Source organism: Pseudophryne corroboree, chromosome 5 (genome assembly GCF_028390025.1).
Source record: "Pseudophryne corroboree isolate aPseCor3 chromosome 5, aPseCor3.hap2, whole genome shotgun sequence".
Classification (NCBI taxonomy): Eukaryota; Metazoa; Chordata; class Amphibia; order Anura; family Myobatrachidae; genus Pseudophryne; species Pseudophryne corroboree.
In genome coordinates, this window is record NC_086448.1 from 619,299,566 (window position 1) to 619,324,448 (window position 24,883).

Below are 24,883 nucleotides of genomic sequence, written 5' to 3' on the forward strand. Positions count from 1 at the left end.
ATCTTTTTTGTGGTAACTATTTGCATGTCGACCTTTTAATAATGTCAACCTATTGCCTGTGACCATCTGGTGTCGACTTATTGACTATGGACCTTATTCATGTTGCATCCTCTCCTGCACGTGGGTGGCCAGGAGAATGTGATTGCATCGCTGCAAACACCTCTGCTTGATTGACAGACAGAGGAATTTGTGTGGCGGAACGGGGCGGTGATGCAGCAGCAACGACTCTGTGTTGGGCGGGCATGGCGTGGGAAACGGGTAGGCAGCCGCGTGACATCACATGCGGCCGTTGCACCCTGAAAAATGGCTTCCCCGTGCCTGCCTTTGCAGCTGTGGAGGAAGGGGGGCTTCCACAAATCAGCGATGTAATCGCAATTTCATTGCGATCGCATTGCTGACGGGTATTAGCATGCAGGGCGACCTTGCCCTGTGCTGGGCGGCCCCCAGCATGCAATTGCAGTTAGTTGCAGTTTTGCTAAATTAGCAAAACTGCAAGTGAAGCTGAATAAGGTCCTATATATGGTGGTCATTCCGAGTTGATCGCTAGCTGCTGATGTTCGTAGCGCAGCGTTCAGGCTAAAAATCGTCTTTTCTGCGCATGCGCATGGGCTGTAGTGCACACGCGCCAAGTACTTTCACACAAAACTATGCATTTTTACACAAGGTCTAGCGACGCTTTTCAGTCGCTCTGCTGATCGGTGAGTGATTGACATGATTGGGGCGTTTCTGAGAGGTAACTGACCGTTTTCCGGGAGTGAGATAAAAAAACGCAGGCATGTCAGATGAAAACGCAGGCGTGCCTGGGGAAACGGGGGAGTGGCTGGCCGAACGCAGGGCGTGTTTGTGACATCAAAACAGGAACTAAATAGTCTGCAGTGATCGCAAGGTAGGAGTAGGTTTGGAGCTACTCTGAAACTGCATAAAAATATTTTATAGCAGAACTGCTAACCTTTTGGTCGCACTTCTGCTAAGCTAAGATACACTCCCAGAGGGCGGCGGCTTAGCGTTTGCACTGCTGCTAAAAGCAGCTAGCGAGCAATCAACTCGGAATGAGGGCCAATGTACTGTGTATCCCTCAGTCATCCACACCGTCATTGATATATGTTGCAGGAAAGACCTATTTTACCTTTTACCAGTTCCATATCAAAATATGTTTATCTGTATATTGGCTTACATAGGTTAAGCAAGTAAGTTATTTTAGGAATTTACTCAACATCCTATTAATAGAAGGCACTCTAATGTTTCAGTTAGAGCATGGCACAATTTGTTACCATGGCTGCAGATTCTGATAAAGAAGCCTAGCTATCAAAAAGCAGCAACAGTGTGTTTCTAAGTTACCATGAGGTGACTTCAGAATGAGGTGATTTCAGAATGAAGTTCAATCAAATATCAGGAGTTTTCCCAGAAAATTGTATTACCCAGCATAATGATATTGATTAGACAAATAATTTTTTAATGGATTCAGCAGATATCTATGGGCCTGATTCTGACCCGGATGTAAAGTGTTCGCAATGCCAATGTTTTAATAGCTCAGCAATTATTGTTGCACTGCGCATGCATCTGAGTCACACGGAGCATGCGTCTCAATGGTCCTGCAATGTTCGCTATGCCAATTTGTATACAGATTGACAGTGAGCGTCTGAAGGAGGTGGCATCTTTGTATGCAAGCGGTGGATCAGTGGTGATCTCTGTGGCCATCTCTGTAAAGTGGCTGCGTCATTAGCGTGTTTTTGCAGATCTGCTGCATCCGAATACATTGCAAATGCACTTACATATTAAGTGGGTTTTTGTTACTTTGATACTAGAGTCTTTAATGTTCGGAATTGTATTATAGGCTTGCAATACATCTACAAAGAATGCAATGAGGCAGAGCTGTTTGCTGCTGCTGCTGCTGCTGCTGCTGCTGCTGCTGCTGCAGATATTCTGCATAAAGGCACATACTGTATATTTATGCCAACTCATGAAAGCAACTTCTACATTCTCATTGGTTATTATTTTTTAAGCAAAAAGTTAAAAATGTTCTAAAAATGTAACCACTATAATTCAATATACTTACCAGAAATTGAAAAGAGACAGGCATTGCTGTTAAAACAGATGTACTTAAAATTGGTCCCAAGAACATACTATGGTATGTAATGCTATAGGATAGGTGAGCAGAGACGTATGACATGGTTTGCGTGCATAACAGAAACATGACTGACTTGCAAATCTAGATGGGTAGGAGGTCTAGGTAGGATAGAAAAGTTGAGAAAGAAAGGCGATGTTTCTCTATATAAAGCTGTACCCTGCTATAGGATATCTGTGAAGATGCAGATACAGTATATAGTCCTTATGATCGGATACACAGAGAAAAATGCACCAATAAATAAAGTGCTAAATGGGACTTTTCAGTCAGCAACATGTATTAAACAGTTTATGCCAAGCCAGTAATGAATGCACAGGAAAAAAGCTACAATGCATTAGTGGCTGAAATTTTGGGAATTCTAACTGCTCAGATGTTAATATAGTCTTTGAATCTATTGCTTATTGATAGTGAAATATGATTGTTAAAAGAAGGGGAGTACTACAGGACATGGTATTAGTACGGAGGGGGGGCAGTATTATATTTGGTACTAGCTGAATACCCATGCTTCGCTACAGAATTTCAAGTATTTCTGTGCGTAAAAATTTTGAAGGACTTCCTGGTAAACTACTTAGACTTAACCCAGGACATGCTCTGCCCGCCGCTGCCAATCTTTGACAGGCCACACTTCTGGGCGGGCCTTCCCCAGACTGATGCTGTCAAAAGGCTGGCGCTGAGGAGACTAATCCGCCTCCTTCTCTGACCCGTCCCGCCTCTGAGGCTGCCCTGCTCAGTGCTGTAAATGCTGGGACGACAGGCCAAGCTCCGCCCGCTGTATGTTAAATATGTAAGGTTTGCATGGATAGGCTGACTCTTTTCCAAAGGGCCCTAGGTCTCTTTGCTTAGCTTTTCACTCTCCTTAGGGCTCCTCCTTTGAGGTAAAAATGTAATTATTTTCGCACAACACTTAAGGTCACTGGGAGAGATGTCGGTATCCCTTGTACAGCAGATAAGCAGTCGCTGACTATCAAGCTTTCCTTTCATGCATTTAAGAGTCAAAATATCTATGTCTCCTTTCCTCTTATTGCTCTCTGAGAGGTCCAGCAATGTTTAGTTCATGTGACAGGTTAACCTCTGATAATTGAGACAACATCCTCTCTTGACTGGAAATAGGTTGGTTAAGTACTTATATCTGAAATCTATATACAGTATAACTTAATTCTCCTTTGTAAGGGGGGAATTCCCAATAATCATCTCACCCCTTTTAACCAATTTGTGGGGGGAATTTTGAAAAATCCCTTCTTAGTGGGTGCCTACTGTACGTCACAAAAGCTAGATACTGTCTAAATTTCCTAGTCCTTATGGTTCAGGAGATTTTGTGATGAGTCAGTGTCATTTGCCTTTTACAGTATATATATATATATATATATATATAGATTATCTAATAGAAATTATTTTGCACATGATTCATAGCAGTACGCTAATGTATTCGCAGGTATGATTCTATATGCAGATACTGTGCAAAATGTTAAATATTTTAGCCAGCGGTATTTGTATGGAGACGCGCACTGGCGACTTTGCTAATCTCAGGCACATGTACTGACCAGAGCCATCGTTAATGCGTACATGATCTCAGACGCAGGCAACAACATGTCTGTGTTTTTCCTGCTGCACCCCCTTACCATCCCCAAATGGTCACCCACTTTGCGAAAGAATGCTCACTGCAAGCAACTACAGTAGTGGACTTTGACGCATGCGCAGTGCAACAAAGGCACATCCACATTCGGATGATAATGGTTCAACTTCAAAAACATTGCATAGTGTACAACTATGAATAAGGCCCATTGTATGGAATAACGTAGTTCAGGTGTCTTAGGTTATTCATAATTTCATCATAAGATGTTTGTTTAGAGGAGCTACAAGAACCATGAATTTTAAAAAGGTTAAATGTAATCAGTTTAGAGAAACATTAAAGCCCATAGACGGGGACAGTCTTCTCATACCAAAGGAAAAAACTAAAGGGAATATTTAAAAAAAACTGTATTAAACGTATACTGTAGCAGGTGTATAACTTATGGCACTAAAAACAGTGGATTCTTTATTTTCCAGATGTGGCTAAATAGAGCTAGTATTATAAGTATTAAAACTAGAGAGGATTAAAGAAGCATTACATTCAGGGAAAGGAACATATTTTTGGAGAGAAAAAAGTCAGGAGAACAAAGATAAAAACTGCAAAATGTATTGCTTAAGAAAGGAAGTTAAATCCTAAAATATGCCATCTTCATAAATACCACAAAAACAAACAATTGCTTTGGCCAACTAAAAGATAGATAGGCTGGGAAGCGTTACAGCTGTGCTCTCAAAGGAGAAAAATATGCTACAAAATGTGGTGTACAGTAATAACCCATGCTTAAATATAACTTTTCTTAACTGAGGAGGAGGTGGCGCTGGAGATACCTCTAAATTGGATTGTGATAGCATTGCTCAACTAAGAAAACATTGGCTTGTAAGGTGCCCGGAACGCAGTGGCAGGCTGGGTTGGGGGGCAGGGTGCCATCTGCCCCCCTGGTCCACTACAGTTTTTGTGGGTCAATCACAGCTGCTCTCTGCATGTAGATGGTGGGCTTTGGGAGGCATACAGGAGGAAGGCAGGAAGAATACTCTCCGCTATCCCCAGATCCCCAGCTGCTATATACTTTGATAAATTAGAGCAGCCAGGCATCTCCACATCCCCGAGCTCCTCCCACAATAGTGCATCGCACGAGCAAGCCACCCTCAAGCAAGAACAGCCAGCCACACAGAGCCAGACCAAAGTGAAGCAGGTAAGCTAGCTTGCGCTGCCACAGTGCTGCTGTGGGGTGATTATTGAAGGGGCTGGGGGGGTGCTTTGGGTTGGACATTTAAGAGGGGGTGCTGTAAGAGGTGGGTGCAGAAGTGAGGGGTTCGAGCATTGGAGAGATGGACACTTATAGGAGGCTGTGAGAGATGGACTTTGATGGGGGGCTGTGAGAGATGGACTTTGATCGGGGGCTGTGAGAGGAGCACATTGATGGGGGGCTGTGAGAAGAGGACACTGAAGGAGGAGAAAATGTTGGGAGAGGTGGACACTGATGGGGATCTGTGAGAGGTGGGTGCAGAAGCATTGGGAGATATGGACTTTGATGGGGGGCTCTGAGAGGAGGACATTGATGGGGGCTGTAAAAGAAGAGGACACTGATGAAGGGGTGATTATAGAAGTGGCCAGGGGGGCTGTTTTGGGGTGGACATTTAAGAGGGGGAGCTGTGAGAGGTGGGTGCAGAAGTAGAGGGTTCGAGCATTGGGAGAGCTGCACGCTGATGGGGGGCTGTGAGTGATGGACTTTGGTGGAGGGCCGTGAGAAGAGGACACAGTGGTGAAAAGAGCGATCTCACTAGATTTGGCATGCATGCATGCCAAATCTAGAGCCGGCAGTAGAGACGCACGGGACCGCGCATTGCTGTCGCCGGCACCCTACACACAGATAGATCTGTGCTTAATTTCTAAGCAATCTAGTCAGATTGCTTAGAATTTAAGCACGGATCTCTCCATGTGTACCTCCCTTTTGTCATGCTATGGTTCAGCAGCAGATAGAAAGCATAAGTATGCCCATGCCATTTCCAAAGTAATTACAAATAACCATCTACAAATACAATGTAGTCATACAAAACAAACAGCAAGGTGTGCACAGACAATAACTGGCTGAGAATGGGAGAAAACAGCTTAAATCAATGAATGTAGCAGTATATATATATATATACACAGGATAAAAAGTATTCAATTAATTAGAATCATTTGATCTATTAAAATAAAAGCAGAACTATGCAAGTAAGTTGTTTTGCTATAAAAAGAGATTTAGCATAAGTTAAAAGCTGTTTAAAAACATTGACCCATTAGATAATTAGATTAAAGTGTTTCAGATGTTTCCTGTCATGCATATATATTGTTAAGCACATGGTCCATATTTCTTATTACATAAATGGAAGAGAACACAGTATCTAGAAAAGGCGCACTGTTATATAGGCCATTCACACAGACAGTATTGGGTGATTTACCTATTATTACAGCTTGCAGGGTCATTATCTGGCAGCATGTACAGAAATATGGTTAGTCAATGACTACAGTTGGTTATTATCAGCCTCTATTTGCAGTCGTCTGCCGACCACACAAATTACAATGATGACCAAATGAGGGACTGAAGGTTTGGAGTTTGTCTGGTCACCTTTATTACCCTTCACTCCCGCTGAATCGAAGGATGATCCAGTAAACGTCTACATAGCTATATATATTTTTATTGTCAAAGCACCATCTAGTGTTTGCAAACAACATAGGGGGTCATTCCGAGTTGTTCGCTCGCAAGCTGCTTTTAGCAGCTTTGCACACGCTAAGCCGCCGCCTACTGGGAGTGAATCTTAGCTTATCAAAATTGCGAACGAAAGATTTGCAATATTGCGAAAAGACTTCTCTGTGCAGTTTCTGAGTAGCTCGAGACTTACTCTGCCAGTTCAGTGCTTGTCGTTCCTGGTTTGACGTCACAAACACACCCAGCGTTCGCCCAGACACTCCTCCGTTTCTCCAGCCACTCCCGCGTTTTTCCCAGAAACGCCAGCGTTTTTTCACACACTCCCATAAAACGGCCAGTTTCCGCCCTGAAACACCCACTTCCTGTCAATCACATTACGATCACCAGAACGAAGAAAAAACCTTGTAATGCCGTGAGTAAAATACCTACCTGCATAGCAAATTTACTTGGCGCAGTCGCACTGCGGACATTGCGCATGCGCATTAGCGACTAATCGCTCCGTTGCGAGAAAAATATAACGAGCGAACAACTCGGAATGACCCCCATAGTTCAACATACACTGAGACATCTTTGGGTGAAAGTTACCTCTCAGGATTCATTTCCCTGGGGCTGAACCAGTTAAGCTTGCAAGAACTGTGTAAAGTGCTTAATTTGAACTGTCACAAAGCACAACTTCTCCAATCTCTTCCCTCATTCTCAAGCTACCTACATATCTGATTGCAAACTAGTTTAGTTCCTTTTGTTATCACTATATACAAATGATAATGTTTGTGGGATTTAGACAATCAAATGTAAATATAACAACAAAAAGCATCTGATTATGATTTATTCAGTTGGAAAATGGATCTTCAGAGCCTCCAACATGACCCGCCCCACTAGGTACAAAATGCTCTGTTCCTGAACTTCCCTCTTAATTTATGATTTCCAGCACCTGTGTTGAACTAGTTAAATGATAAGAAAGCTGTTTCTACACAGGTGATGGCAATCATAAATTAAGAGGGAATTCCAGAAACAGAGCATTTTGTACCTAGTGGGGCGGGTCATGTTGGAGGGTATGGATCTTCATATATAATCAGTTTGGAGCATGTACGGTGTACTGTCACAATTCTTTCAGACTGCCTAATTTATACAATCAAAACCTATATTTGTATGTGCCAATTATGCGATTTTTAATGCAATCTTTTTTCTATATGATGATGATGATCCTATAGTGCCGTGTGTAGTGACAAATGCAAACAACTTGATGGAAAGTAAAAAATGTATAACATGTAAGGGTAGCTTTAAAAGTCCTTAATTATTTTTCCAAGTTATCTGTAGGCTTGAAGCATCTTTATTTGTATATATTTATTGAATCAGTTCTGATTTTCAACAGTCTAAAGCACAGGTTCTCAAACTCGGTCCTCAGGACCCCACACGGTGCATGTTTTGCAGGTCTCCTCACAGAATCACAAGTGAAATAATTAGCTCCACCTGTGGACCTTTTAAAATGTGTCAGTGAGTAATGAATACACCTGTGCACCTGCTGGGTTACCTGCAAAACATGCACTGTGTGGGGTCCTGAGGACCGAGTTTGAGAACCACTGGTCTAAAGTGAAGTCTTTCTAGACCAGTGGTTCTCAAACTCGGTCCTCAGGACCCCACACAGTGCATGTTTTGCAGGTAACCCAGCAAGTGCACAGGTGTATTAATTACTCACTGACACATTTTAAAAGGTCCACAGGTGGAGCTAATTATGTCACTTGTGATTCTGTGAGGAGACCTGCAAAACATACACCGTGTGGGGTCCTGAGGACTGAGTTTGAGAACCTGTTTTCTAGACAAATGATGCAGTTTAATGAAACCCAGGTGCAAGAGTACAGTTGTGCTTTCCTGTGCTTTATTTCTGATTGATTTTACAAAACTGTTTTGCAATTTAATATTCCTGTATGAGTGTCTACATTTGATAACAGGTTACCAATAATCATTGTGACTAATTGTCATATTAAATGATTTTTCATTAACTTGGGTTATGAATTGGTATGTTAGACCCAATAAGCCTGTTTAACCCACTTCCATATGTAAATAAATAACTTGCAAAACTTTGATCAGCAGATGATTTACAATCTAGAAAAAGATCACTGGCATAAATGCAAGCCAAACTTATTACCATGTGTGGAATTCGGTGGAATAATGTGTAATTGTTGTTACACTATATTGTAATATTATTTATTGATGTCAAAGAAACTATTTATATATTTAAATGTTTATAACTGTTGCTGGTTCATTATTGTAATTGATTTGTTATATTAAAAAGAAATGTTTTTGAGCAGCAGTTTGTTCTTTTTGGTAATTTCAAATAGGAGATGATCATGTGAGGTGTTGGGTGGTTCGTGCCCTGCCCACAGCTTCACCTTTTTCAAAAAGGACTATATATGTGCAAAAGTGATGCAGTTGAAATACTAGCTGTCGGATTCCGGTGTATAGGAGACTGGCGCCAGAATCCAACCGGTTAAATACCACCAAATGGAATCCCAACCTCCATCGGGTATTCCCACTCGGTTGGTGGGTCCACGACAGAAACCGAGTAGGAATATAACCTGTGGCAAGTGAAGCAAGCCACGGGGCCCGAAGCGGGCGATACTGACAGCCGTCATCCCATGCAAAAGGATTCCTACAAAGAAAAGTGGGGCACAAAATAACAGATGCTGTTTAACATAGCTGTAAAGTTATGCACCTAGGCTGTGTTAAATTAATTGTTATGTTTTTATACTTTAAATAACATGCATTTAAAATCTGGGATGGAAAAGGTTTAAGGCAGTGGTTCTCAAACTGTGTGCCTATGCACCCTGGGGTGCCACAGAATACTTGCAGGGGTTCCTTGGATTGGTGGTTCAGGACCAATCAAAGGGGGTAATTAAGACCTGATCGCTAAGGTGCATTTTTTGCAGTCCTGCGATCAGATAGTCGCCGCCTACAGGGGGAGGGGTAAAGTGCTGTACAGGTGTGCGATCGCTTTTGTAGCAGAGCTGCACATACATCAGTTTGTGCAGCCTCTGCTCAGCCCAGGACTTACTCTGCCGCTGCGATTGTTTGCTACTGATCGGATCCGGAGCTGATGTCAGACACCCACCCTCCAAACGCCTGAGCCCGCCTGCGTTTTTCCGGACACTCCTGTAAAACAGTCAGTTGCCACCCACAAATGGCCTCTTCCTGTCAACCACCTTGCGATCACCCATGCGATCGCTTTTTTCACACCATCCCTTCGCTAGGCACCGATGCCCGGTGCAGTCGTCCAATGCGTCTGGGCATTGCGGTGCATACCCATGCGCAGTTAAGATCTGATCGCCTGGTGTACGAAAACACACAGCAGCGATCAGGTCTGAATTGCCCCCAAAATTATTTATGATCACCACCATCACTAGGAAAAACCAGTGATGGTGGCTGCCAATCATAAAATATGTGGACAAACAGAAGCAAATCTTGTTCCTCACCACATAACGGAACCTAAAGATGACATATAAAACATATTTTTTATTTAATATTTATTTCAAAATTTCTCTATAAGAAATGTTTGGCCTAGGGGTGCCGTGAATAAAATTCTGATACTCTAGGGTGCCATGATTCAAAAAAGTTTGTGAACCACTGGTTTAAGGAATTCTAAAAGAAGATAAGCAATATAAAATCACTAAGGTGGAGATATACTGTTGATTTTCCCTAACTCTCATATTTTGGTGATTTACATAGCAACTTGCTGTTCCCCTAATCTTCAAGGCAATGCACCTCTTTTAATGCTCAAAAAACTTGACAAGCATTGTACAACCAGAAACTCATTGATATCTCTCTTGTGAAGTCTAGCGCAGGGAGGAAAATGATATCGGGCAATTTGGTTTCAGGCAGGTGAGATTGCCTGTAAGTGAGTGAAGATGAGATTTAGTGTATTTTTCAATGGGCAGTGTATTTGAATAGGCACAGAAAGACAATAGAAATTAATGGGAAATGCTCTGCAAATAAATAATTTGTAAAAAAAAAAGTTATGAAACAAAGAATATACCTATAAAATTATAATTCCCAGCAAGTCCTATTACTCCAAGGTACACTGGAACAAATCCAAAGTAGCATTTGCCTGCTTGTTGCCAATTCCATTGTTTCTAATGCAACCTGCTCAGGCAATCACAAGCATTGCTAGTGATTTGATGAGCTTTTCCAATTCTCTTCTATATAGGTCATGCATTTCCGTGAGTTTTATGCTACTATAAATTATTATTATTTGTATTTTGCTCAGTAAAGAAAAATTTATCAAAATCAATTGAATTAAAAATACATTGAATTTAATAAATAGGGTGGTTCAATAAATTTGGCAACAAGACCTTTCACTGCGTGAATTTATTCAACTCGTATATATACATATAATCAATAGTATGGCCTTGGTATAGATTATTTTTCCACATAGTCTCCATGATTAACTAAGCATTTGTTCCAATGGTATATCAAGGCATCTATCCCCTATAGAAGAAATCAGTGCCAAGCGCCTGAAGCCAGGATATGACGGCTTTCTGAACTTCACCACCGGATGTGTATCACCTCCCACCCAGGTACTTCTTCAATGGCACAAAGAGATAGAAATAACCCAGCACCAGATGATGGCTGTATGCAGGATGGTCCAATACCTTCCAATAATACCCGCTGCTCATCTTGAACATCTGTACTCATCAGAATCAGTGCACCAAACCCAAATATTTGTCCAGGACATGACATTATCACTATACACCTCAACAAAGTTGGTGCTGAATTTCAGCTGCTGATGTCCCTTTAGATGTAAAAATCTGATCACACTTTGGACCTCAATGTTTGACCATGTTTCCACCAACCCTGCCATCTTATTACTGATGTTGAGACGGTATGACTGATACGAGGCACAGTCTAATGGTTGTGAGGGGAAGCAGTGGTGGAAAACTAGAATTAAATAGAGAGAACATTACACATGTGAGAGGTCTTGTTACCTTATTTATTGAACAATCCTCACAGACTGGAGAGTGAGGAGCATGAATTAACTATTTATTTAGAGCACTTTAAACATCTGAACAACATGTAAAAATACATGGACGCTACAAAGATGTGTCTAATAACATCTGTTGCAGTTGGTAGAAATATATTTTAACCTTAAGACTCTTTGGGGGATATTCAATTGTTTGAAAAGTCAGTTGGGAGTCTGTGTTTTCCTATCTAATAGACAGGGGGGAAAAAGACACCCAACCGACTTTACTAACATTTGAATTTCCCCCTTTACTGTGAAGTTGTCAAATCATGGAATTCTTTTCTAAGAAAAGAAGTAGTGATGGACAATTTGTTACATGGATTTGATGCCTTTAAGTGAATTAGTTGTCTTTCTAAATGGCCCCATACACTAGAGCGATAATGCCCGATTTCATCTGATTCGGCATTTGGCCCGATATATCGGACGAAATCGGGCATTTTGGAGGTGCTTCCGATCCGATGCGCTTTCCTGTGAGCATCAGATCAGATCCTCCAGATTGAATGTGCTGCACATTCAATCAGGTCTGACCTGTGAGCATGGCTGGGATCGCCCAGGATTGCCCAAGATACATCGTATGCAAAAGGACAGCATACAATGTATCTTGGATGATCCTGCCCTCCGGGAGGCTGCCGGGGTGATCGTCTGCGATCGCCTGCGACATGTGGTCACATGTGTATGGGGCCCTTAAGAGAATCTTGCATTATTGCAATATTGGGTTTACTGTTCCAAGTAACATCAGATTGCTATACATATGGTGAGAAAGGATGTATTTTCCAACTGCAAGGATAAATTGTCACCTTCTTTGTTTTTGGTTTGCCTTTCTCTGGATCCACAGTGCTAACCCATATAAGAACTTATTGAACTTGATAGTCATTTGTTTTTAACAACCTTTCTTACTACTGTATGTAATTATGTGACAGGCTATTGCTTATTGTTAATTATCCCGTAGTAGAGCAGCAAAGACATATGTTTGCCTGTTAATGTGCATATATTGTTCTTCCCAGCAAAATCAGAGATGCATAACTAGCAACAATAGCTATAAAACCCAAATATATTTCTGCAATTGTGTTTGAATTGTTAGTGCTTGCTCAACCATTTGTTGTTTAGTCCTGAAAAAGCCTTTGTTCCTTAGCACGCCAAACAACACTTAATAATTCTACAGGACAACCTTACTTTTTTGTGACCATTGCTCATTCATAATTTAAATACTGTATAAGGGGAAATTCAATAAGCTGCAGAAAATTTCACAGCTGGAAAAAAAAACAGGCTTTTTCACAATTATTGGCCCAGTTCAAGTAATACCCTTTTTTATGGTAAAATGAATGCATTTTCATGTGAAAACAAAGGAAAGCGATAACTTTACCCAGATCCCTCTGTTTTCATAGATCACAACCACAAATAAGTGGCCCTTATCGCAAATTTTGATGTAACAAAATCCCTGATAATGCCGGCCATTGGCATCAATTGAATTGCCCTTTGGGGATCAATTAGCTGCGGTAATTTACATAATTGCAAATATTCATAAAACATGTTTTGCACTTTTTAAATAAGAACACTTTCCCATACTGTTACATCGTTGGGGTACCTTCCCTTTGGGTACCCCAACAATGCACTATGCCGTAACCGCCCTGTCTCTTTATTGAAATCGGTGTCCTGATTGGATGAGTGCCTACCATCCTTGGAAGGTGTTAGGAAGATCTTGCAGGGTATAAAGTAAGTACATGAGCTCAAGTAATTTGTGCCCACACATGCAAAAACAATATTTTGTTTTGTAGTGCAGAATTAGCTAAATGACATAAAAGAAGTGGAGAGGGACATTTTTAGGAGGAGTTAAATGGGTCATTGGCGGGCACATGGCTTTTTCTTTCCCACAAGAGTCCTGGATTTTTCCATTACTTTTGAGGTGACAGAAAATGAGGAGGTCCACCTTGACAATTAACTTGTTTAATTGTTTTTTTTTGGTCAAATTAAACATTTTATTGAGTGATACTTTTATTGGTAGGATTTTTGCACCTTCCAGTTGCACTGATGCAGTAAAATGCATTTCTAGGTACACAATTAATTTAATAAAATGATTCTATGGCACATGCAATAAAGACAGTCCTGATGTCCCTTCATTTTCATGCTTCATTTATAATTCAACTGACACTAAACTGAGCAGTAAAGAAAAAGTAATATATTTATATTACAGAAGACTTTTGTCCAAAATCCACCATGCACATTTTCAGGTGGAATTGAAAACCCACAAAGCTACAGTATGTGCACATTGATCTTCCATGGTGAGTTCCATGCATCAGGACATGGGTGTACACCTTGAAATGTGCTAAAAAATTAGTTACTAATTTACTAATTTTGTCCTCTCGACTTTTAATCGATCTAAATTTTTATTGTGTTTCTGGGGCTAAAACACACATTTACCAAGAGGTGATTTTTTAATATTGATTTTTAAATGTTCATAAATATGTATTTTAGTCCCTGAAACACATCAATTTACATTGATTTAAAATCGATAAAAAAAAACATTCCAAATTGATCTTTAGTTAATATACCCCGCATAATGTTGGATCGCTTTTTTTCTGCAGCGCTCCTAAAGCATTCTTCAGCAGATGTCCCACTTGCAGCTGCCAAATTTAAAATCTCATCTGTCTTCTTCAAATCGTAGGTTTGGCCCACATGTGGCCAATATTGATGATGGAGAGAAACTTATATATTTTAGAAGTTTTAAACCACACAAAATAAATGAACATATCTTTGTAGTAATTGTTATCTAAAAATGCACTCGCCACAATTGAGATAAATGTTTTAATATGTGGTCTTATAATTCAACATAAATCACAAAGTAGATTTTTTGTCATCTTAAATGTATTTATATAAGTTATTTAACAGATGAATGTAGTATATTTGTATTTTTGTCACGTATTCCACTTGTAGCTACAAAGAAGCCATGAAAAAAGTTTTCATGAAGGGAAAAAACATACTACTATGGGAAGTTTTACCAAAACAAGTCTTCATTAGACAGCTAACTAAAACTATCCTTTTACAAAATAAGTAGATGCCGTAGCCTTATGCTTCAAATTAACACTGCGTACTCATCAATAAATAATTTCACAAAGTGTTAATTATTTTAATTGATTTTATAATGAAAACTTTTGTTATCATTGTTCAATAACTCAACTCAATATTCAATGTTTCAAACATATTTTTACAAAAGTTATGGGAAAGTTGTCTAACGTGTACCATTATAATGTGAGAAACTTTTGTCAGGAAGCAACATGGATGTATCTACTAGCACATTTTATTATAATGTTATCTAAGCACAGCCTTGCTGAACACTTAGTGAATATAAAATTAAAAATTAAAATGTTATATACATTTATATATTACACATAACTTTTATAACTTTTCTTTGACTTTACATAACATTATCACATAAGTTTACTAATTACTAGTTATTTACTTCTATCCTTGTATTAGGGTGTTCAAATTTAACAATATCATTTATCATTTAACAATATTATTATTATTATTATTATGTATCTCTTTTGTGCATTTACCCACTACATTTTTTTGTGTCTATCCCATTTATTTTAAGACTGCACACCTACCTAAGCGATACAAGCGAGCCTTACCTAGTATGGAGGACAGCACCACTGAGTGACCCACCTCACAGTTTGACAACCACTGGTTTAAAGGTCAAATTTCTCAACAGCCATTTTGAAGATATTACAAATGAGATGCTGCATTCACCAGTTTGTGTTTTATTTTTGCGCAATTCTGCAAATGTTCCTCAAATGTTCCATACACATGGCAGTCTTTTATGTATATGGCCTGGTGCTGGTCTTTATAGTTTATAGTACAAGGACTTACAAAAAGCATATTTATCAATCAATGTTGTTTTCCAGGTTGATGGGCCAGAAGAAGCTGCTAACGCAGAGCTGAGAGAGGCGGCCTACCGGTATCAGTCAGTAGGAATCCAAGTAGAAGAAGAAAGAGCGTAAGGATTCACCTCATTATCAATGTTATGTAGTAGTAAAGTAGTAACATTTTACACATACACACACACACACAAAACTGATATTATAGAGTTTGAAACTCATTCTGAATACTGTTGATATGTAGGCTTGCCATAACCCTTAATCTGGGACAACTATGATTTACACAGGTTCTGTGACTGGCTGAATTGAAGCCTCTATTTCACCTGGTTTTAATCAGCCACAGAACCTGCATAAATCCTAGGTGTCCCAGATTAGAAGGATATTATGGCAAGCCTACTTATATGCCGTATGTATATATGTAAACCTTCCCCATTAATGTCAATATCACCTTTATCACCTTTATTTGGTGAGTAAGTAGTAACGTCACTTTCTAAATGTGCTCCATGATGGAATGTATACCTGCCAATGAAGGTAAAATACAGGTACCTACACTAAACTCGTAATTGGTAATAAATAATGTAGATAATTTCTGTGACTTGTAGAAAAATAAACATTCAGGCTGCAGTCTTATGTCTTTATACTGTTTAATCAACACATTGTATTATACAGTGGGGATACAATACAGTATATTGTCATATTCGCTCCCTATGTTATCAGCTCACCTCACACTTTGGTCCACACACAATCTCTATAATTACCCCATACTGTACATCAGATAATGTGGCCACTTTTACTCTTTTTCACTTTTCAAAAAAATAAATAAATATATATATATATATATATATATATATAATTATTTTTTCTTCCCCCTATGTTGTTCATGTATTGGTGCTTTATCATATTTCACAGTCTTATATGTTCATATATTCAGAACCCTGGTATCAGATCTCTCTTGCTGTATATAATGTGACATTTGAACCAACATTTTAAGTTGATCACCTTGCTCATCTGGTTTTTCAAACTTGGGCTATGTCCCATACCTATGGATATCAGAGTTGTGGGCCAGCCCCTGAGCCAAGTGTGTAAGCCATGAAATTGTCAAAATGCTAGCTGTGAGTGGACCGACCCATCACAGTTGCTCATGAAGCTAGTATACAGGTGTTTAGTAACAGTAAATGAACTTCAACTTGTGTTACAGCTGTATCCACATACAGTGCATCCGGAAATTAATTCACAGCACTTCACTTTTACCACAATTAGTTATGTTACAGCCTTATTCCAAAATGGAATAAATTATTTTTTTTCCCTCAAAATTTTACACACAATACCCCATAATGACAACGTGAAAGTTTTTTTGAGAGTTTTTAAAATGTATTAAAAATAAAAAATAAAAAACGAAGTAAATCACATCTACATAAGTATTCACAGCCTTTGCTCAATACTTTGTTGATGCACCTTTGGCAGCAATTACAGACTCAAGTCTTTTTGAATATGATGCCACAAGTTTTGCTCACCTATCTTTGGCCAGTTTCACCCATTCCTCTTTGCAGCACCTCTCCAGCTCCATCAGGTTGGATGGGAAGCGTCGGTGCACAGCCATTTTCAGATCTCTCCAGAGATGTTCAATCGGATTCAAGTCTGGGCTCTGGTTGGGCCACTCAAGGACATTCACAGACTTGTCCTGAAGCCACTCCTTTGATATCTTGGCTGTGTGCTTAGGGTCGTTGTCCTGCTGAAAGATGAACCGTCGCCCCAGTCTGCGGTCAAGAGCGATCTGGAGCAGGTTTTCATCCAGGATGTCTCTGTACATTGCATTCATCTTTCTCTCTATCTGTCTCCCAGTTCCTGCCGCTGAAAAACATCCCCACAGCATGACGCTGCCAACACCATGCTTCACTGTAGGGATGGTATTGGCCTGGTGATGAGCGAGAGTTCAATCTTTGTCTCATCAGACAAAAGAATTTTATTTCTCATGGTCTGAGAGTCCTTCAGGTGCATTCTGGCAAACTCCAGGTGGGCTGCCATGTGCCTTTTACTAAGGAGTGGCTTTACTAAGGAGTGGATTAGTGGATTGCTGCAGAGATGGTTGCCCTTCTGGAAGGTTCTCCTCTCTCCACAGAGGAATGCTGTAGCTCTGACAGAGTGACCTTCAGGTTCTTGGTCACCACCCTGACTAGGGCCCTTCTCTTCCGATTGCTCAGTTTAGATGGCCGGACAGCTCTAGGAAGAGTCCTGGTGGTTCCGAACGTCTTCCATTTACGGATGATGGAGGCCACTGTGCTCATTGGGACCTTTAAAGCAGAAGATATTTTTCTGTACCCTTCCCCAGATTTGTGCCTCGAGGCAATCCTATCTCGGAGGTCTACAGACAATTCCTTTGACTTCATGCTTGGTTTGTACTCAGACATGCACTATCAAGAGTGGGACATTATATATAGACAGGTGTGTGCCTTTCCAAATCATGTCCAATCAACTGAATTTACCACAGGTGGACTCCAATTAAACTGTAGGAACATCTCAAGGATGATCAGTGGAAACAGGATGCACCTGAGCTCAGTTTTGACCTTCATGGCAAAGGCTGTGAATACTTATGTACATGTGATTTCTTAGTTTTTAGTTTTTAATAAATTTGCAAAACAGCTCAAAAAAACTTTTTTCATGTTGTCATTATGGGGTACTGTGTGTAGAATTTTGAGGGAAAAAATTAATTTATTCCATTTTGACGATGTGAATACTTTCCGGATGGACTGTATACACACAGCATAGGTGCGGAATGCCAAGCATAAAATCTGACATTACAGTATCAGTTTTTATGCTTAAAGTGCCACACCTATGTTGTGTATATTGGATTGTTATGTAAAGGCCACCAGCTACTGTAAGTATTACTGTGCATGTCATTGTGGAGATATATATATAGTCCATGAAAACAGCCCGGCACTCCGTTGTCACCATAGGGGTATCGCTCCGGTGCCCTCCTAGTGATATGGTGGCCCCAATATGCAGAATAGAGGGTAACGGCAGCACTCAGAGTCTTTCACACCCAGGTAAATCAAAGCAAAAGGTGCATTTATTAGTCAACGTTTCGGGGGACGGGCCCCCTTCCTCAGGACACTGCAAACGGGTGACAATACAAAGAAAACAACTTAAATACCTCACCTATCCCGGGTCCCTGCGTCTGCAGCCACGTCCGCGTCGTCCAGTGTGTGGAGCCCGCACTTCCGGCAGCGTGTGGCATGCGGCACCCGGAAGTAGCGTCATCCCGCTACACGGACCCGCTGATGACGTGACTGTAAACAGAGGGGAGCCGGTTACCATGGAGACGCGACGCAGCATTACAATGCTGCGCCGCCCCAAGTGACACAACAAAAACATAAAAAAACATGATGGAAAGTGCCTGCATAAATGAATAATGCTGTAAACCAAGTGTCGTAAAAAACGTTAAAACATAATGTGATCATGTAAACAGTGAATACGACTAAATTACTTATCCATAATTGCGAAAGTTACCTGCGGACATTGGCCGTGTACGACCACTGGTGGATCAACGATGATCCTGTCATAAAAGAACTAATAGAGTATCCTATATAAATCTAATGTACTGGACATCACTCAGTATGCCTGGTATATATTTGCTGCTTAACATGTATATTACTGGCTGCCTAGACATGCAAAAGGGACCTGATCTGTCTCCAATCAGGGAAGAGTAATACTTCAAATATCTTCTGACGATGCGCTTTTTTGAAAAAATACTGTAAAATAAGTTGTACAAAAGCAAAAAAATGGTCAATTTCTGAAACCAGGCCCATTTAAAGAAAACACTGTAAATTAAGTTGTTCATTTAGGCCTCTGGGGTGGATGGTATCTAGTTTGAAAATCCAGCGGGCTTCCAATTGGAGTAATTGAGCCGCTCTGTCCCCACCGCGGGGGGAAGCAGGAATGTGGTCCACAATTTTGTACCGAATAGCAGCCAAATTATGGCGCATCTGTGTAAAGTGGCGAGCGACCGGTTGGTCGCTTTTGCCGGTGTTAAGGGCGGCCCTAATGGCAGATCTATGTTGGGCCATCCGTTCCTTGAAAAGGCATTGTGTCTTACCTACATAATACAGGCTGCATGGACAGACCAGCACATAAATTACAAATGAAGAACTACAGGTCAAAGGCCATGAGATGTTAATTTTTCTCCCTGTATGCGGGTGTAGGATGAAGTCACCCGTCAGCATGTAGCTGCACGTAGTGCAGCCTAGACATTTAAAACAACCTGGCTTGCGGCTCAAAAAATGTGTGGCTGTCGTGGCTGTTTTAAAAACGGTGACATCATTTTTGACCACTAGGTCCTTGATATTGGCGCTGCGTGTGTAACAGGGCATAATTTTAGTATGTTTAAGAGATGATAAACCAGGGTCTGTACTAATAATTGGCCACATTTGTTTAATGCGCTTATTGGTCCTAGAGCTGGTGGTATTAAACTCGTTGACCCAGGTTATCTTATCGCTGTTTACTTTAGGGCTCTCACCCCTCAGTGCCTCACTTCTGCTTTGGGCCATGACCTTTTTGCGTGCCTGTTTAAGAATGTGATTGGGATAACACCTCTGGCGAAATTTTTCTGACATGGAGTCTAGCTGTCTTTCAAGATCGTCAGGTTCGCTAATAATTCTGCGAGCCCTGAGAAACTGTGAATACGGAAGACCCCTCACCAAGGGTCTAGGGTGGAAGCTTCCATGATCGCTTCCACCCTAGACCCTTGGTGAGGGGTCTTCCGTATTCACAGTTTCTCAGGGCTCGCAGAATTATTAGCGAACCTGACGATCTTGAAAGACATCCTGACGAAGGGGAGGTGGTCCCCGAAACATTGATAGCACTAAATACACGTTTGATGCTTTTTTCAAGTCTTTGAGTGCCGCCTCGTTTGTTTCTGCTCGTGTACTGGGGTGACCCCCCCGGGGGAAGGCACCTAAGCAAGCAGGTCCGGTGGGACTTCTGGAGTGCCGGAGTCAAGTGGTTGTTATATATATATATATACACACAGCAGCCTGTGTCACACGGCGTCCCTCTCTCCTCCCTGGCTCCTGGCTCCCCAGGGTCCATCTAGTAATAGTGTGGGCTTAGTGTCCTCCACCAAGTCGAGACATGGGAGTTTCTCTAAACAGAAGCTGTCCGAAGGAAGACAACCCCTCAAAATGGTGGTTGATTGCTGAAAACAGTCTCTGCATTGACAGATGTTATCAGCAACATTGTGTTATGAATGGGGTGATACAGAAGATAGACATTAAAAAGATAGACAGTCATTAGGACGACAGTCAAAAGGTCGACTGGGTCAAAAGATCGGCTGGGTCAAATGGTCGTCAGGGTCAAAAGGATGAAAGACAAATGTTGACAGGCAAAAGGTCGACACAAAATATCGGTTGTTATTCTGTGTTTTTAAACATTTTTACCTAAATTTGTTGAAGTGCGTCCCCTTCCGGGCTCGCTTCACTTGCCACGCTTCGGGCTCGCTTCGCTCGCCACAATTTTACTAATGTTAATAGTTTGTGACATGGATAGTAAATGCAGCAAACATTGTAAAAATGGTAAAAAACATATGTCGACCATTTAATACTGTTGACCTTTGATCCTGTCAACCTTTGACCCTGTCGACCGTTTGACCCAGTCGACCTATTGACTGTCAACCTTTTGACTGTCTATCAACCATCTCCCATATAAATAAGTGTGCCAGTCCCAGCACCTCTCTAATCTGTGCATACAGCCTATGTCTTTGTACTATGCTTTTTGTCAGTTACAAGTACAAATATCCCATTTCTCTGGAGGCATATTCTGTTATCTATACACCAGCTGTTTTAGTTGGCAGGTCTAGAGGTTAGACTCATTAGATTCATTTATCAAACTATTGGAAAAAAAAGAGGGTTGATTCACCAGGGGTGACACTGACAATGCTGTCTGATGCAAGAGCCCCGGTCTCAGAATAGTGTAATCCGTCACTGTTACATGTGCTGTCATTCCTGTCATGATCATCTGGCTGTGTTTACAAGAGGTCTCTTACAGAAATGTGAGCAACTGTAAAACTCTTCATTCTTCTGAATGACATAACAGAAAACCCATCATCTGGCTCCTTCTAGCCTATTGTCCATGAATAATGCACTTACAGTAGAGTAATCCTTACAGTGCATGAATGTTTTTGGTGGTGAAGATTATTTTGTCCTTTTGAAATCCATTTAATATTTTAAAATGTAATGTGCGAATTCCTTACTTCAGGGTAATCAACTTGATTCCCTTCCATGGCTCCCTAAATCATGCAGACTAGCCTCGGCTTATCTAATTCCCACGATTGCTTTCACTCTTAGGTTGTGGGATAAATTCTGCACCACTTATAATCTCTCCGCATACCCCTCTCCGTTGTCGCCAATCTGGAACCACCCTGCCTTCCCTCCAGGTTGTGATCATAACATGCTAGTACCATGGCAATCCTGTGGTGTTACGAGATTCATCCATATTAAAGGACAATCTGCCCTGACCTCTTTTGTAGAGTGTCAGAATCGCCTTGATGTTCCCTCCTCGTGTTATTACCAGTATATCCAGATTCAGTTTCCTCAGCTCCCAACTTAAGTCTTCCTCTTTGAGGTCGCCAACTTTCTTTGAACGCCTTTGTCTATCTTCAACTGGCAGGAAGGGTAACATCTCGACAATCTATAACTCCATTCTAACTCCTGATCCCTCTCCCCGTGAACCCTGCGAAATAGCATGGGACGTAGATCTCTCTCAACCTCTGGAGGATGTTCAATTGGAAGAAATTAGAATGCGCATTGCTAAAGCATCTATAAGTGTGGCGATTAGAGAAACCTGTTACAAAGTGTATACCCCGTGGTACCTGGTTCCCTCTAGACTTCACTTTATCTTCCCAGCGACCTTGAGTCAATGCTGGAGACTGTGTGGGGAAGAAGGAACTTTTCTACATGTTTGGTGGACTTGTGCTTTTATTCGTCCCTTCTGGAATTTGGTGGGCTCACTGATCACTCCATCTCTTGGTCAGGGTATTGTTCTCTCTCCCGCGACAGCTCCACTTCATGCCCCTATTCTTAACCTACCCAAGCCCACTGACAGGCTCATTATGCATATCTGCATGGCGGGTAAATCCCTGATAGCTAATCATTGGAAAGACCACAAAGCTCCCTCCCTATGTTGCCGACATGGAATATATCACTAGTTTACGGAATAATACAGTGGCTAAATTTCATAATATCTGGTCTCCGTGGTACCTCACACACTCAGTACCCATGCCCGGACTCCGCTGAAATTCTAATCTCTTCTTTCGTTTTCTTTGCTCTTTTGCTTCCTCTCTTTTCCTCCCCCCTACCCAACCTTACATGCTGTTTAGTTTTCTGTTTTACTCTTATTTTCTTCTTCTGTCCTTATTTTTATCTTCTTTTATTTTTTGTGTTCTTTCTTTTTCCCTGCAGTGTTTTTCTTTTGGTTTGATTCCTGAGAATTGTAAACTTTAAAAAACAAAGACATTGACCTTCCAATTTATTGTTCTTGGAAACACTAAATGTGGTTGTTCGTTAGTATCTTGATTTATTACTGTATACTATATTTTCACATCTCACAGCTTTTAAGCACCATGCCACTTTTCCAATGTCCATTGTTATGGCTGTTCGGCCGCTCTCATTACAACTACTATTGCTCATTATTTTCAGATCATTGCTTCCCTGTACTGCTGGCTTCAGTCAATTTCAATAAAATTCTATTGTTTAAAAAAAAAAATGTAATGTGCGTATGTTAGGTAATACTATTTACACAATTCTTTACACTTACATATATCATGCACTGCATTAGAGCAAAGAGATTATTAGTATTGCGTAGTGTGATCAGATTTCTGTGTCTAAAGGTGTGTACACATGGACATGGTGAGATAAATCTGTAAGATTTTGACTATATATTAAAAATCTTATGAAAAGTTAGTGCATATCTCAAGGTGTTAAGGTCAATACACACGGAACAATATAGCCGAGTCAAAATCGCTCAGAAAGTTAGTGCATATCGCTCTCTGTACACAGCCAGCGATAGCGATGCGCGTCCCCGCCAGGTCGCTATCACTGCTAAAAATAGACTGTGCAGGCAAGTCAGTTTTGGCTAGGTCGCTGGGAAAGAAAAAGCATCCCCTTGCTTAAATGAGTTAACCAAAATCGCCCATAGCCAAAATCGTTTGCACACTTAGTCAAAATCGCTGGTAAAGTTAGACAAAATCTCCTACTGCCAGTTCAAGGGAAAACGCTCTGTCAAAATCTCTCATAGACAAAATCTCTTCGTGTGTATGCACCTTAAGGCAGTTTGCGATACAGATTCGATCCTGATGCGCGCTCCTGTGGGGTTGGTATCGTAAGGCTAGATAGACTGTGCAGGCAAGTCAATCTTGACTATCTAGTGTACTATCTAGTACAAATTATAGTCAAAATTGGCACTTAGTCAAACTCGTACATAGACAAAATCTCAAGCACAGATAGTCAAAATCTGTACTATCTGTGTTATCTGAGCTCTGGGGGAGTTCAAAGGGAATCATCGGACATAGCAAGGATCTCACCGTGTGTACACACCTTAAGGCACATCAGCAGCTGAAATTCATCGCCGACTTGTCGAGATCTACACACACACACACACACACACACACACACACACACACATCTCTATCTATCTATCTATCTGTATGTATAGGTGAAGCATGAAATAAGCGGCACTCAAAGTCTGGTGAAGAAGTCAAATATATTTCACACACATAGGTGAACCGACGTTTTGGGGACCAAGCGCCCCTTTTTCAAGGTGAACAACAGTGTATATAAGAAAAATCATACCTTATAAAGAAGGAGAAAAAACCCGCCAAGTGCTCCAAATCACGCCCGCCCGGCCGCTCGTGGTCCGTCTACCACTCCGGCTCTTCCGGATGATGTCATGTTCAATGCGCCCTGCGTGCGCGTCATTGCCATGGTTACCCGATGCTACCCTCGGCCGGGCTGCGGCGCTGATTGGGAAAATGTAAACAGTGTGAAACAGCAGAAGTTACAGAATCCACCACCACTAAAACTGAATCAATTGCTGCAATTAGGTGATACTTGGGAGAATGTATATTATATACAAACCCTCCACAACTTTATGTAGCATATTTGAATATTTAAAGCGTAATAAATACAAAACGGTGACCCATGTGGCTTGCTAGATGTTAGTCTTATTTTGACGGACTGGTACGGAATGGATGGAATGTAAAAGATCTCTAGATTTATAAAACAGTGGGACTATTGCCGTGGGCACTAGACCACTGTAAAGATCAAAGGGGCTATTAGACTAATAGAAACGTCCACTGCTGGACCAACTCCATTGTCACCAGGTGTCACCTTAAATGCTGCCAAGTGCAGATGCTCTTTAGAAAAGAAACAAATGTGCATAAGTTAAGTCACTGATTCATAAGAACGGTTACAATAACTGAACCCCTGCTCTTGTTATTGATTCTATGTTATTGTTACTAGAAAATGTTCCAATTCAATCTCTCGTTCAAGCCATGGGGGTTGGTTGTGTTCAATTCAAAAATCCATTTGGTTTCTAAACGCAATAGTTTGCCATCCCTGTCTCC

The 24,883-nt window shown here is 41.0% G+C and overlaps 1 protein-coding gene across 5 annotated transcripts in view; it reads left to right on the forward strand.

Annotated features, from left to right (window-relative positions):
• The window catches only part of DLGAP1 (DLG associated protein 1), a 1,173,524-nt gene that overhangs the window by 1,026,663 nt on the left and 121,978 nt on the right, over nt 1-24,883 (forward strand). For all 5 annotated transcript variants that reach the window (XM_063923535.1, XM_063923539.1, XM_063923537.1 and 2 more), the window contains one exon: nt 15,298-15,389. In XM_063923535.1, the coding sequence (XP_063779605.1) occupies nt 15,298-15,389 (92 nt within the window). The remainder of the gene's footprint in view (nt 1-15,297; nt 15,390-24,883) is intronic.